Raw genomic sequence first — 16,214 nt, 5'->3', positions numbered from 1 at the left:
TCTCCCTGTGTCTCAGCCCCTCCCCTGTTTGCACTCTGTCTCTCAAAAATGAATAAAAACGTTAAAAATTAAAAAAAAAAAAAAGGAGGGGGCCGCCTGGGTGGCTCAGTCGGTTAGGCATCCAACTTTGGCTCAGGTCATGATCTTGCGGTTTGTGAGTTCCAGCTCTGCATCAGGCTCTGTGCTGACAGCTCAGAGCCTGGAGCTTGCTTCAGATTCTGTGTCTCTGTCTCTCTCTGCCCCTCCCCTACTTGTGCTCTGTCTCTCTATCAAAAATAAATAAAATGTAAAAAAAAAAAAAATTAAGCAATCTCTACACCTAATGTGGGGCTCAAACACAACCCCAAGATCGAGTTGAATGCCCTACTACTGAGCCAGCCAGGCACCCCAGTTATATATTTATAGCTAAGTGTCTGTCCACATGTTTACTTTCCTGGGATTGCTACGTCAAAAGGCCTTCACATTATAAATTTTGAATAATTTCCCAAATAGACAATAACATTGTGATAGACAGTTTTACGTGTCAATTTGAATAGACGATGGTACCCAGTTATTCAATCAAACACTAATCTAGATGTTTCTGGGAAAGTATTAGTGATTAACATCTACAAGTCTTTGATTTTATATGAAGAAGATTATTTGGGGATAATCTGGGTAGGCTTGATCCAACCAGTTAAAAGTCTTTAAAAGAAAAATAGAGGTTTTCCTAGAAAGGAATGGTGCCTGTGGGCTGCAGTATCATCTCCTGCCCAAGAATTTCCATTCTGCCCTTATTGATGGCTTGCCCTACATATTTTGGATTTACCTAGCCAGCCGTCACAATCACAGAAGCTAATGCTTTGTGATAAGTTTCTTGCCCTGTGAACCCTGACTGATACACACTGTAACCCTCCTGCCAGAAAAGTATGCGACTGCCCTTGGTCATTTACATCATAATGTGAAGTTTTTTACATAAGCAGATCTTTATCTATTGTAGAAATAGAACTTTATTGGAAAACAAATTTTGATAGAGGACAATATAAGGATTCTTAGCAGAATGATTAGCTTACTGTATTTGTGTGTATTTGTTTATGGAGAGGTGAGAAGAGATAAGGGATTAAAAATCATAAAATACTGAAGTCAAATGATTCTAGTTTATTTTGCAATTATGCCTAGGGCTTTAGTATATTATTAATATTAAAAGCCATTTTTAGTTTGTTTTAATAATTTTTTTAATTTGTATTTTAGAGAGAGATAAAGTGGGAGCAGGGGAGGGGGGAGAGAGAATCTCAAGCAGGCTCCAAGCTCAGCGCAGAGCCGATGCCGGGCTTGATCCCACAACCCTGGGATTATGACCTGAGCCAAAATCAAGAGTCGGACACTCAACTGACTGAGCCACCCAGGCGTCCCTAAAATCCATTTTTTAAATGAGAGGTCTCTAATTCCAGCCAGTGGACTGGGCCCTTTAATAAACATTGTCTGTGGAATCTTGGTAGAGTCCACTACCCACAGAGCAACCAAAGTGACCCTTTAAAAGGAAAATCAGATCATATCAGTCCCCACGTTTAAAACAGCTAGCCACTGCACTTACAATAAAATCCAAACTTCAGACCTTGACCTATATGATTCTAAACCTCCTGCCTCTCTAAACTTCCCACATTTTCTCTCCCTCTCTGCATTTCAGATATACTGGCCTTTTTTCTTTTCACCCAGCATACCACTCTCCTTTCTATGGGCCTTTGGACTTCCTGTCCCCACTATTTTGGGCACTCTTCCTCCAGATATTCCAAGGATTGGCTTCCTGGGAAAAATCAAGGAAATATTACCTTCTCAGAAAAGATCAACCTATGTGGCTGTTTTTCTCATTTTTCTTCATCTATCCTATCGTTATTTTTTTCTTTTTCAGAATACTAAGCACGTCTGAAATGATGTAATTTATTTCATTTTTTGATATTCATCTGTTCCAATAGAAGATCAATATTTCTAACTATATTCTTAGCAATATTATAAGGACTTTACATGCTATCGACCCATTTAATTTTCACAACCTATAAGGTAAGTATTATTAATTAGTAGTCCAGTTTTACAGGTGAAGTGCCTGAGGTTCAGAAAGGTGAAGTGGCTTCACTTGCAAAGCTGCATCTCACTAGCTCTGGAAAGAAATCTCCAGGACATCTGTTAAGCTATGTACGGACCAGCAGCATCCAAGGATGTTAGAAATGCATGTTCTCAGGCCTCATCTCTGACCCAAAGAATCAGAATGTGCAGTTTTAACAAGATCCCCAGGTGATTCTTAAGTATAAAGTTTGAGAAGCACTAGTCACCAATACATCAGTTTCCTAAGTCTCACCTCGAAAGTAATTGAACACACACACACACAACACAGCTGTACTCCCAGCCCAGAAAGCAATTACACAACAGAAGAGAGTAGTGAAGTGGTGAAAAGGTTTTCCTTTATTGTGGCTAGTACAACAAGCAGGAATCCCTCATCTGGCAGTCCTAACCCCACGTCATTCCACTTCACCCCAACTCCTTTTAGCTCTCCCTCGCTACGCTAGAAGCTACCCACGCCTAAACTAGACAGAGCTCTGAAGACTTTGAAGGGAGAAGAGACGGAAGGCAGAAATACGGGGGAAATGGAAAACAATTCCGGTAGCATTCCTTAACCTCAACAGGACCTGCCTTCTGCCCTTAAGAAAAATGGCGCTCAGCGTAGATGCACTTCCGGTCACGGAACCAAACAAAATAGGGGAGGACAAGAGACCGGAAGTGACCGCCCTTTTGGCACCCCCTCCTACCCCTTCTCCGCCTCCCGGCCCCTCTAGGGAGGCTGAGGAGGCCTAAGGGCTGAGGCTGGTTTGCGGTTGGCGGGTGACAAGCCGGAGCCGGGACAGTGTGAGTGCTTCCTGCCTCGGCTGCCGGCCGCTTCACTTCGCTTTGGGTGACCTTCGTGAGGCCAGGGACAGGGGGCGGAGAGTCGCGCGGGAGCTGTGTGACGAGGCGCCGCCGCGGTTCTGCGTGAAAGCAGCTAGCCGGCAGGTCTGCCAACGGGGCCATCGGCCGTGTGGGGCCGGCGGAGCCCGCGAGGCTCGGGCCTGAAGCCCGGGGGCTGGGGAACCCGGTCCGGGGCTGGCGCACTCGGGACAGCGGTGAGGTCCGGCCCTTAGCTCTGCGAGCGGGGTTCCAGCGCCCGGTGTGGAAGGCCTTTCCCCAAGGTAGGTGTTCACACCCGACTGAGCCGGCTCGTTGCCCTCACCCCGGTTTTCCCACGCAGCTCCTTCACTCAGTCATTTCCTGACCCTCGGGAAGGCTCAGCTCTTTTTTCATGGCCACTCCGTTTCATTCCACACGCATACACAGCAGGAAAGGACTGGCGTGTAGTCGTTTTTGTTTAGTGTCTTTTTCGTGAGAAGTTGCCAGAAAAAAATTTTTGAACTTAAATTCCTTGAAGTTCTTGGTACTTTGGCTGGAAACGTTAATGGTCGCGTTTACTTGTTGTGATGAGAGGTTTTTTGTTTTTTTTTTTTAAGTGTCAGTATTACATTATGATCTTGGAATTTTATTTCCTCACTCTGTATCCACCTCCACCCTCTAGAGCTCCAGGTTGAGAAACTTGTTTGTGAACTTGCTCCTTCTTGCTAACCCTGTTCCTTGATGTGCCTAAGAGTTGGGAGTAGTCACAATTTAGCCACAATTAGTTTCATCTTCACCAAAGGGAAATAAAGTAGAAATTGGCAACCAAGGTTTTGTCCAATAGAGTTAACTTATTTTGGTGGAGTATCACAAGTTTAAAACACTTCTCCCCAAAATAAAATTATCTCAAAGTATTTTGGCAGTTTATTTTACTGGGGAATTAATGTGGCAGGAAGGTGTCATTCACTTGCATGTCTTTATCATATAGTTTAATTTGTGCTTTCTAACTTTTATTTTCTTTCCCCAGTAACATAATGGCGGAAACTGCTTCTCCACTGAAGCACTTTGTGCTGGCTAAGAAGGCAATTACTGCAATCTTTGACCAATTACTGGAGTTTGTTACTGAAGGATCCCATTTTGTTGAAGGTTAGTTTCTCTAAGTTTTTTAAATACTACTGTTGAGAATATATGAAAAATATGAAGGTGGGGCACTTGGGTGGCTCAGTTGGTTAAGCGCTCCATTTCGGCTCACGTCATGATCTCAATGTTTGTCGGTTCAAGCCCCATGTTGGGCTCTGTGCTGACAGCTCAGAGCCTGGAGCCCGTTTCAGATTCTGTGTCTCCCTCTCTCTCTGTCCCTCCCCCACTCATGCTCTGTCTCTCTCAAAAATAAACATTAAAAACAAAAAAAATTTTTTTAAAGAAAATAAGGTGTTTTATCCTTTTCACCCTTAGTTACAGAACGCATATATAAGGCATTGTGTTAATAATCTAGGAGAGATGCCATAACAAAACCCATTTTTGCCCTCCATAAGAGGAAGATTAAATGTTATTAATAACAACTTAAGAAATAAGTGCTTGCATGTGAGGTACTATTCTAAGCACTTTATTATATCAATAATGCATTAAATATCAACACTGGAACAGATTTTAATTATAATTATTTTAAAGATGAAGAAACCAAGACACAGAAAATTTAAGCAACTTGCCCAAGAGCACCTAGCTAGTAAATGCCCAGACTTAAAAGTCAGGCAGCCCACATTTAAGCTATTATACCTCTCTTTTCCCCAAGTCAGCTGTCAGCCTAGATCTCAGACCTATCTTATCTTCTCAAATGAGGCTGGAATTCGGTGGGGAAAGGGCAAAAGAAATTTTCTTTGAGTGTCACTGTTCAATGTTGGTGAGGAATGTCTTATTAGGGAATACTGCTTTGGAGAGAACTGTTGAAATATTTTCTGGTTCCTAAGATTACATGACCATCAACGGTACAATGAAAAGGGAGGGATTTTATAAACTTCTCCAGTGACTGTGAGGAAACATTTGGTAGGTTGGTAAAATCAAACTTTGTCCTTGTCCCTCCTAACCCTCCCTCACCAGATTTTTAGCTTGAGGATAGGGATCATGCCTTATTATTGCGTCCTTATCACCAAACCTGACACAATTCAAGTTTTGTTGAATGAGAGGGGAAAAAAGTAATGGTATCGAATCTCTGTTTCCAGTTTTGAAAGAATTTGAGCTGGCACAGTGACTTTTAAATTGTTTTTAAAAAGTTGATAGGTCAGCTATGTATACTCAAAACAAAGTTGATGGGAAGTGAAATTAAATGCAATATCTTCTATGTGTTGAACCCATTATAGATTGAGCATAATATTAGGAGCTAGTGAATGACAGCTTTATAGTCCGAGTTCAATTTTACTGCTTTTACAATCTCACAGAAAATCTCTTGCAAAAAAGAGACAAAAAGATAAATTAGGAAGAACATAGAAGAGAAAGAATAACATGAAAAACAAGGTGAATGTAATGATACTTAATCCAGTCTCATCTTTATTCACCTAATTGCATATATTTTACTAATGTGCTTGAAAAGGATGATGAGATTTGTAAAAGCTGGAGTTTAATTAGATGAGCACTGGGTAAGCTGTGTCAGTGTGTGTGTGTCTCATTAGTACCAGATAGCCAAACGAATCTCCATGTTTTTACCTTTAAAATGAGATAATGAAAATGTAAGTTGTCAGTTCACTGGGGTGAAGTTAATACAACATTGTAAGTCAACTATACTTCAATAAAAAAAGATAAAAAATAGAAAACTGTCTGTAATGGATACTGTAGTAACCACTTAAAATATATATGTAAATGTAAAAGTGTATGTTCCTGAAATATAAACAAAACTGAAAGGCTTCTGCTTTTCACACCCAAGTTTTTCCCCCCGCCCCCATCCTTGGAGGACAAGAGGTTATGTCTGGGATGAGCAGTTACCTCTAGCCTGACTGGAGTAGGATATAGTTGGTAATTCTCTTTTTATGTTAAATGAGCTGTTTTGCTCCATTCCTCTGAGAAGACAAGAAGTTTTAAGGTAGCGATGTCTTACCTAGCTTGAAGACCCACTTGAACCATATCTTTATTTTATAGGGGTGGCCATTCACAAACCTCGCTATTTCTTAGTATGTGGATCCCTCTTTTCCCTTTAGTCAGGATGGAACAATAATAGGTAGATAATTAGGTTCTAATTTCTCTGTTCAGAAAAACATTTTTGTCTTAGATGGGTGTTTTTGTTTTTGTTTTTTTAGTTTAGTCATTTTGAGTGACAGTGTGCGTGTGAGTGGGTGAGGGGCAGAGAGGGAAGGGGAATGAGAGAACCCCAAGCAGGCTCGACCCCATGAACCATGAGATCATGACCTGAACTAAAATCAGATGCTTAACCGATTAAGCCACCCAGGTGTCCCTGTCTGAGATGAGTATCTTGTATTTTTGAGACTTAGGTGAATAATAAATACCCTTTGGACTGGGCCTCTATAATTTTTAATAATTTTGAAGCTTTTTTGGGGCAGGATTCTTATGACCTGTTGCAATAAAGTATTCACCTTTTGCCAAATATTCAGATAGTATGGCATTTTTACTTTTTAAATGGCCACATTAATACAGAGCAAAGCCAAAATATATGCATATCTTAGCTATTCCTTTGTATAATTCACTTAATGTTCATCTTTACCACTTTTTCTAACACCATTTCAATTTTGTAGCAACATACAAGAATCCAGAACTTGATCAAATAGCTACTGAGGATGATCTGATAGAAATACAGGGTTATAAAAACAAGCTTTCCATCATTGGTGAGGTGCTGTCTCGGAGGCATATGAAAGTGGCATTTTTTGGCAGGTAATCCTTTATTATTTCTCTCAAGGGTAGTTTCCAGAAATCAGGTTTTCTAAGTCCTATCCACAACTTTGTTTCTGATGTTTCAGCAAGGGATGGTTCTCCCCCTTCTCCCTGTAAGAGTTTCTCCTTGTGTTAAATGCTAAAGCTATTAGCATCTAAAAGAATTTGTTCATTTTAGTTCTTGGTATAAAAGGCTTTATGAAGGTCATATTTTTATTTTTTAAGGATGCTCATCTCTAAGAATTGGATTCTTAGCCAAATCCTAAGCATAGAAATACAGGTTAATGATATGCATAATTTTTGACTTTTTAAAAGTTCTCTTATTACCAGGTATGTCTTCCGAAAGAATTCTCAGCCCCACGATTCCCAGAGAGAGGGAGAGTAGGAAGAGTCATTTGTTAACATAACTGTTGAGATGATAGTGTGATCTCTGCCACAGCTTATATGTTCATTTAGGAATCATTTGTTAACTTCCTTTGTGGCATGCACTGTATGAGGCACTAGGGATACAAAAACAAATGACTAGGCCCATACTTGTTTGCTCAAATATGTGCTGTGTATCAACAGAAGCATTTATTTACTCACTAAACTAACTTGTAGGCCTTTTAAATCCATCTTGGGGCTTTTTTTAGCACTTGGGATTTCCTGTACCTAGAATTCCCTTTGCCTTGTTTTATCTATGTCTGGCTCTTTCTCAGTTTTCAAACCTTTCCTAAATGTTACAACCTCAGAAACCTTTCCTGACCGCTGCGTCTAAAGTATTTCTTCTCATTTATTCTCTGAAGTTTTTACTGTTCTATTTTGTCTTCATGATTTTATATATTCATTCTTCAGGACAAGCAGTGGGAAGAGCTCTGTTATCAATGCAATGTTGTGGGATAAAGTCCTCCCTAGTGGGATTGGCCATACAACCAATTGCTTCCTGAGTGTTGAAGGAACTGATGGAGATAAAGCCTATCTTATGACAGAAGGATCAGATGAAAAAAAGAGCGTGAAGGTATAATATTTTGACTGTTAGCAACATAATGTACCTGAAATAATGCCCTTAACTTGTTCTTTTTAAAAATTTTTTTGTAGGATGTCTGCATTGCTAGAGATAGAAGAACTACTGATGTTTTAATTCATAGCTTTTAAAGCCATCACTAATATTTTGAATTCTGTAAAATTCCTTTGCTTCAGAGCTAAATTATTAGAAAAATAAAATATGCCCTTAAAGTAAACTAGAGTTAAAAGTTTATTACATTTTAAAAATAATGTTCTGAAAATAACATTATTGAAGTGTATTGTTGCTGTTTAATCTCATCTACTCTCATCTTTTAAAAAAAAAAATTTGTTTAAAAAATTGGGCCTTGGCATGTGTTTGATGCATGTCTGTGTCTTTAGAAACTGTTTTATCTTTGGAGTATTAATAAACACATTCGTGAATAAATGTAATAGTTTTATCAGATAAGGGTCAGTGACAATTCCCTACTTTTCATAAATTTCTTAAGTAGACTCCATGCCTTACATGGAGCCCAACATAGGGCTTGAACTCACGACCCTGAGCTCAAGACCTGAGCTGAGATCAAGAGTTGGATGCATGGGGTGCCTGAGTGGCTCAGTCAAAGATCCAACTCTTGATTTTAGCTCAGGTCATGATCTCAGTCTCTGGGATCATGCCCACATCAGGCTCCATCCTCTTAATGTTAAGCCTGCTTGGGATTCTCTCTCTCCATCTCTCTCTGCCCCTCCCCTCGCCTACTCTCTCTCAAAATAAATAAACAAACATTAAAAAAAAAAAAAAAAGGGGCGCCTGGGTGGCTCAGTCGGTTGAGCATCCAACTTTGGCTCAGGTCATAATCTTGCTGTTTGTGAGTTCAAGCCCCACGTTGGGCTCTGTACTAAAGCAGCTCTGGAGCCTGCTTCGGATTCTGTGTCTCCCTCTCTCTCTGCCCCTCCCCTGCTCATGCTGTCTCTCTCTGTCTCAAAAATAAATAAAACATTAAAAAAATTTTTTTTTAAATAAAAAATTAAAAAAACAGATGTTTAACCTACTGAGCCACTCAGGTGCCCCTTTTTTAATAAATTTCTTAAGGAGTTCAGTGCCACTAAGTTCCTTCAGCCAAAAGAAAAAAGTGTTTCTCATTATGATCACTTTCTTTCTTTTTTTTTTTTTTTTAACGTTTATTTATTTTTGAGACAGAGACAGAGCATGAACAGGGGAGGGGCAGAGAGAGAGGGAGACACAGAATCTGAAACGGGCTCCAGGCTCTGAGCTGTCAGCACAGAGCCCGACGCGAGGCTCGAACTCACGGATCATGAGATCATGACCTGAGCCGAAGTCGGAAACTTAACCGACTGAGCCACCCAGGCGCCCCTATGATCACTTTCTTAAGTCTTTTCTTTTTTCCACTTGAGTCTTTTATTTATTTTTATTTTTTTAACGTTTTATTTATTTTTGAGACAGGGAGAATCAGAGCACGAACAGGGGAGGGTCAGAGAGAGGGAGACACAGAATCTGAGACAGGCTCCAGGCCTTGAGCTGTCAGCACAGAGCCTGACGCGGGGCTCGAACTCATGGACTGCGAGATCATGACCTGAGCAGAAGTCGGCCGCTTAACCGACTGAGCCACCCAGGTGCCCCATCCACTTGTGTCTTAAGATCTCTTCCACAAGTGCAAAAGTTCAGTGTTTAAAGATCCATGCTGTTTTAATTTTTGCAAAACTGAGTTGAATTCATCGGTCTAGTTCTTGTTCTGTGAGTTTGTTGTTTGAGCTAGCTCAGGTAACTTCATCTGTGTAATACTCTTCAGATTAGTTAGAAGGAATAAAGGAGGTGATGTTTGTGAAAATTTTTTTAATGTTTTATTTTTTATTTATTTTTGAGAGAGAGAGAGACAGAGAGTCTGAAGCAGGCTCCATACTATCAGCACAGAACCTGATGTGGGGCTTGAACTCACAAGCTGTGAGATCATGACCTGAGCCAAAGTCAGATGCTTAACTGACTGAGCCACCCAGGCACCCCTCTGAAAATATTTTCAAACTTTTAACCCATATAAATGAAGGAATCATTTATTTTGTGATCAAGTTTTTACCAAATCAAAATTCAAACTACCTGTGGCTTTAGATCCTTAAAGTAGTTACCTCCTATTTCTTGGTCTGTGCTCTCTACTTCCAATCCTTCATACTCTTGTCCTCCTCTCCCCTACTCCAAAATTTAAATTTGTTCACCTCAAGCAGTGGCCTATGTTAAAGTATAGACTTTGAGTTTCATGCTGTAATAGTTTTCCTTAGTAAAAGAAATGCCTGGGGCACACATCTGTGTTGGACTTCAGCTCAGGTCATGATCTTACAGCTTGTGGGTTCAAGTCCTGCGTCAGGCTCTCTGCTGACAGCTCAGAGCCTGGAGCCTACTTCAGATTTCCTCTCTCTCTCTCTCAAAAATAAATAAGCATTAAAAAAAAGTAAAAGAAATGCACTAATTACAGCTAATACTTTATTGCGCACTTGCTAAGTACCAAACACTATTCTAAATACCTGCAGTAACTCCAGTCATACCACAACTATATCAGATAGGTGCTTTTTATTATCTTAATTTTATAGACCAGGCATCAAGACATTGGTACACATTTATAATTCTATCAAAAAGTTGATGAAAGCAAACAAAACTAAAACCTAGCTAACATTGTCACTGTGAAGATTCACTTCAACCCTGATCAGGACTATTGTGCCCATTTGAAAATAGATGTTTCCCTTTAAAATTGGATACAAAGCACAGATTAATTGTAAAGATATGTGTGCTGGTGCCCTTTCCTTGAATATTAATTTTACTTTAAATATTTTTTTTTAATGTTTATTTTAGAGAGAGTGCGCATGAGCAGGGGAGAGCAGAGAGAGAGAGAGAGAGAGAGGGAGACACAGAATCAGAAGCAGGCTCCAGGCTCTGAGCTGTCAGCACAGGGCTTGACTTGAGGCTCAAACCCATGGACCATGAGATCATGATCTGAGCTGAAGTCAGATGCTTAACTGACTGAGCCACTCAGGTGCCCTGGTGTTTTTAATGGAAAACAAAAAAATTTTTTAATGTTTATTTATTTGAGAGAGAGAATGAGACCATGGAAGTGTAGGAGGGGTAGAGGGAGAGGGGGAGGGAAAATCCCAAGCAGGTTCCTCGCTGTCAGTGCATAGCCTGACTCAGGGCTCGATCCCACAAACCATGAGATCACAACCTGAGCGGAAATCAGGAGTTGGGTGCTCAACTGGCTGAGCCACCCAGTCGCCCCTTGAATATTAATTTTATATTAAGCTCTTTGTATTTATTGTGTATTTAACATGTACACATGAAAGATACTAAAGTAACACATTAGTAAATTAGTATATCTCAGAAGTTATCTTGAGAAATAGAAATATTTTAGTGAGTTTAAATGGAAAGAGAAGGTATAGTCATTGATGTTAAACATGCTTATGTGAGTAAGTGCCTGGTGAGAAAAATCCTTTATTAAAAAAGTATGTATTGAACTTCTCATATTGCTTTGGGTGTTTTTTCTTTTTAAGTTTATTTATTTTGAGAGAGAGCCAGGGACAGGTAGAGAGAGAGAGGGAGAGAAAATCTCAAGCAGGCTCCACGCTGTCAGCGCAGAGCCCAGTGTGAGGCTCGAATCCACAAACCATGAGATCATAACCTAAGCCAAAACCCGAGAGCCAGATGCTTAACTGATTGACCCACCCAGGTGCCTCACTTTGGTCTTATTATTACTCTGGTGTTTTTAAACCTTTGTTAATAATGACGTTTCTTCTATTTTCACCCCTTATTAAGCAATACATTTTAGGGGCGCCTGGGTGGCTCAGTTGATTAAGCATCCGACTTCAGCTCAGGTCACTCATGGCTCGTGAGTTCAAGCCCCACAGGGCTCTGTGCTGACAGCTCAGAGCCTGGAGCCTGCTTCAGATTCTGTGTCCCTCTGCTCCTCCCCCACTCACACTCTGTCTCTCTCAAGAATAAGTTAACATTAAAAAAATAATTTAAAAAAAAGGCAATACATTTTAGAAGAGACAGAAAATACTAACGGTATTTCCAAAACTCACATGCTTCCCAAAACCAGTGGAAGTCCTTGCCTTTGGTATAGAGTTAAATGTGTGTTTCTCAGTATTTTGTAAACAAAATGGTTTCATATGTGCTATTTTGACTTCTTTTAATATATTGTGAATTTGTTTTCATATATATAATATCAGCTTCAAGAGTTGCATAGGATTCCATTGCCAGAGGTCATTTGTTGGACATTTAGAATGTTACCAGCTCTGATTATTTGTGCAGAATGATATGAGTAAACTGTTTCAAGGGTTCCATTTTTTTTCTACTTGGTAATTCTAAAACTCATTTTCTCAAGATTGCTGAGATGGTTTTATTTCAAGTTATTTAAACTTCTGCTTTTTATACATGTTTTGCAAAAGTGAACGCCCCAAATCATAGTGTTTTTTATTGAATTTTATTATAAGCACAGTTTTGTATTTTCTTTCTCTTCTACTTTAGACAGTTAATCAGCTGGCCCATGCCCTTCATATGGATAAAGACTTGAAAGCTGGCTGTCTTGTGCATGTATTTTGGCCAAAGGCAAAATGTGCCCTCTTGAGAGATGACCTGGTTTTAGTGGACAGGTAAAATTACATACATATGAATTGGTTTTCTCCTTTAAAGATTCATTTAATAGAATAATACTGCTTGTTTTAGCATGTAACACATAAAAATTTAAGTGCTCAATTGCTGCTTTGTTCTCATTTGCTAGATTGTTAAAGGACACATAAGGTATTGGTTTTATTTTTTATTGGTTACATAAAGTGCCAGTTTCCCAGTCTAATTCTATTACAAGAAATTTCAAGGATAGCCACTTTGTTTTCCCCCTCTATATTGACTGTAGTTTGGATAAATAGCTGGACCTTGCAGATTGTCTAATTCTAAATAACCAGAGAGATAAAGATAACTCTGATAGGTAAAGTTTTTAACTAGTAATAAATTCATTCTTGAGACCAAGTTTCCCAAAATAACTTTCCTGGACAGTTCACATAACTTTTCATGGTTCAAGAATTAAGTACTTTGGGAATTTTTTTTCAACTCTGCTGATTAGTCTTCATTTACTATGTGTTTTTTGCTACATTGGTGTTTAATAAAATGATAATGTATATCTAAGCAATGTCCTACCAAAAAAGGTAGTTAAATGATTTTTTTAAAGTTTTGGTATGCTCTTTTGTTTTCTTCAGTTAAAATTTTAGCATTCTCTGGAAACCATGTTGGTTCTGGTGATGAGCTTTTAATTTTGCTTTATTTCATGACCAGACTATATCCATGACCCCGCCTGTCATCTTGCCACCTTGTTACAGGGATACATCAAACCAGTGTATGGACAGTTGCGTTATAATTTTTATGGTATCAATTATATATTAAAGTTATGCCTAGCAGAGGGTGTTTTATTCTTTATGCTCACGAGCACTGCAGTATTTACTGAGCTGTACTGGACATGGGTGCTTGCACGTTCATTTTTGTTACCTATTTGCCTGTTTTTTTTCAGTACTTATTTTTCATCCTTTCAGAGCATAAAGATTTGAAAGATTAAAATAGTGACCATGTTACTTGCTTTATCAAAAATTATAAGGTTGTCTTCAGTAAGTAAAATTTTTTAGCACTTGTTGTTAATTGGCTAGGCTCTGAGAGTTCCTTGTCAGCAGAATAAATATAGAAGTTTATAAAACAGAGACTCACCTTGCCACAAATGCTCTCTTATACATGAGAAAGTAAATCTCTTAGGCTTTGTGCTGAAAACTGGTAGAAATAGTTTTTAGACTTCAAACAATTTATAAAAGTTAAAAGAATTCTTTCTATAATCACATTTTCTTTTTAAAAAATATTATTATATAATACAAGTTTATCTTATTTCCATTAGTCCGGGTACAGATGTCACTACAGAGCTGGATAGCTGGATTGATAAATTTTGCTTAGATGCTGATGTCTTCGTTTTGGTTGCAAACTCTGAATCAACACTAATGAACACGGTAGGATTTAATCATTATTATGTTTGAATGGTAGGAAATGAAATGGTGTCTGTTAATTCTGAAAAGTAAGGGAAATCCAGATCCTGGATTCGAAAGAAGCTCTGGTATCAAGGGAGGGCAAAGGAGTTTGTGTTTCCATGGGACTGAAGAGCTGATTGTGGTCTTGAGTGTTCCCAGAGTATCATTGGGAATCTAGGGAATGATGGCTCTAGTTGCTAGTAAATCTTTATATTCAAGGTGTGATACATGTATGTTGTTGACATTGATTGTGGTTATTTGCCAGTTTCGGAAGGAATGGGCACGAGAATTGTTAGGATGATGACTTAAGCCTTTTGAATAATGTTTAACACTCCCACCTCACCACTGCCCCCCAACCCTCATGTCTGGCAGACAAGGCTTTTCATATTTTTAGTTTTGTCAGCCTTTTCCAGCTTTACCCATGTACACACTAGGTTCCAGCTTACCTATATGCATTCTAAAGTGCTCTCAGACTTCACAGATTTTTGAGGATGTCTAGAGCCAGACTCATCCCAAATAAACTCGAGTTTATAGGTATCTAATATCCAAACCTATAGTATGATTTTCTTAAAATTGTTATTCCTGGAAAGTATATAAATGGGCAAAGATCATTTATAACCTAGGTGTTACCAGCCAGACCTCTGTTTTGTCACTGTTAGTTGTGTGCTCTCCAATAATCCGTTACCACATAGACCAGGCTACTCTGACAGCACAGACAGTTTATAGTCTGATGATTAAAAAAACAGATCTATGTTTAAAATCTTTGTTAGAGTAACTCCATTATTTGGGTAAACAAACTTTGATGTACATTCTGACTTCTCCGTCTTTGTTTATGCTCTTCTTTGCACACAGTTCTCCTACTCCCAGCTTCTCATCTTTCAGAAAGCCATTGTCAGTACTTTTAAGCTCTTTATCTTTATCACCACTTTCTTAATGGAGCTTTTTCTAATTCTAGCTAGATATGGTGTCTCTTCTTTGAATAAGAATGCTTCTTTGAATAAGCATTCTAATTCTAGCTAGATATGATGTCTCTTCTTTGAATAAGCATGTATTTGCAGCATTTATGGCACATACCTTTCTCTGTTGTTTATTATGATGTACACAGGTCTTAAATTGTTATTAATTTACTTAGTCTAAACATTAAAAGAGATTTGAGGTAGCTTTTTGAAAATATATGTTTATATCCAGCGGTACCTATTGTATTCAGCAAATAGTAGAGACAGATAAATATCTGTTAAATTGAATTTCACAAAAGACTCATGGCAAGGGCAGAAAATCTTCACTTTTGCCTTCTTACAATATTCTCACCTTTGAGAATCTTAATGTTCAGAGTGCTTTGGGATCCTTTATCAGTGGGCATTAATCACTGTTGTCTAAATGGTTCAAACTTTTAGATTAGAGCTTCAGTTATAAATGTAAATATAAAATAGCTGTTAAAAGTGAACATAACACTGGTATTTGATGTTTTATAGGAAAAGCAGTTTTTTCACAAGGTAAATGAGCGACTTTCCAAACCTAACATTTTCATTTTGAATAATCGTTGGGATGCCTCTGCATCAGAGCCAGAATATATGGAAGATGTAAGTTATTTAAGTTTTGCAATATAGTAATGTACACTGTTATCTGAGAAAACAGTATACCTTATATAATAAAACATCATAAGCAGCTGTTCTCTTACTTGAGAAAAGACTGTAATTATAGAAACCCTGAAGTGGATACGTGATAGAGACCAGAATATTAAGCTACTGTGAAGGAAAAGTCTGTTATAGAAGTACCATGTAATCATTTTATTTGTTTATTTATTTATTTTTTAAATTTTTTTTTTTTAACGTTTATTTATTTTTGAGACAGAGAGAAACAGAGCATGAACAGGGGTGGGGCAGAGAGAGAGGGAGACACAGAATCTGAAACAGGATCCAGGCTCTGAGCTGTCAGCACAGAGCCCGACGCGGGGCTCGAACTCACGGACCGCGAGATCGTGACCTGAGCCGAAGTCGGCCGCTTAACCGACTGAACCACCCAGGCGCCCCCATGTAATCATTTTAGATCTTGAAACTTTGTTACAATTTTTTATTAAAGTATAACATACCAGAAAAGTATACAGATCATAAGTGTCCAACTCAAGAAGCAGAACATTCGCAGCACTTCAGAATGCACCCCCTCCATCCTCTGGCAGGAATGAGCACTTAACCATGACTTCTAATGCCCTTGATTAATTTTTTGGTTATTCAGCTTCATGTAATGGAATCATATATAGTATCTACTTTTGTGTCCAGTTTTCTTTTGCTCAACGTTATATTTGTGATATGTGTCCATACCTTTGTGCATAAAGTGCATTTCATTACTGTATATTTCAGCCTATAAATAACTACATTTGAAATTTATTCAGTCTGCTAGTGATGGCC

At 38.7% G+C, this 16,214-nt stretch overlaps 1 protein-coding gene across 2 annotated transcripts in view; it reads left to right on the top strand.

Moving 5' to 3' along the window:
- The first annotated feature begins 2,728 nt into the window (after positions 1 to 2,728).
- Positions 2,729 to 16,214, top strand: part of MFN1 (mitofusin 1) — a 35,247-nt gene continuing 21,761 nt past the window's right edge. The window contains exons 1-7 of one of the 2 annotated variants that reach the window (XM_049629556.1): positions 2,729 to 2,874; positions 3,920 to 4,038; positions 6,633 to 6,768; positions 7,603 to 7,765; positions 12,278 to 12,402; positions 13,683 to 13,791; positions 15,282 to 15,389. In XM_049629556.1, coding sequence (XP_049485513.1) covers positions 3,927 to 4,038; positions 6,633 to 6,768; positions 7,603 to 7,765; positions 12,278 to 12,402; positions 13,683 to 13,791; positions 15,282 to 15,389 — 753 coding nt within the window. In that variant the 5' untranslated portion in view covers positions 2,729 to 2,874; positions 3,920 to 3,926. The other variant, XM_049629555.1, reaches the window with a different exon arrangement.

Source organism: Panthera uncia, chromosome C2 (genome assembly GCF_023721935.1).
Source record: "Panthera uncia isolate 11264 chromosome C2, Puncia_PCG_1.0, whole genome shotgun sequence".
Classification (NCBI taxonomy): domain Eukaryota; kingdom Metazoa; phylum Chordata; class Mammalia; order Carnivora; family Felidae; genus Panthera; species Panthera uncia.
The sequence above is the reverse complement of the archived record's forward strand: the minus strand, read 5'-3'. Positions and strand labels throughout refer to the sequence as shown.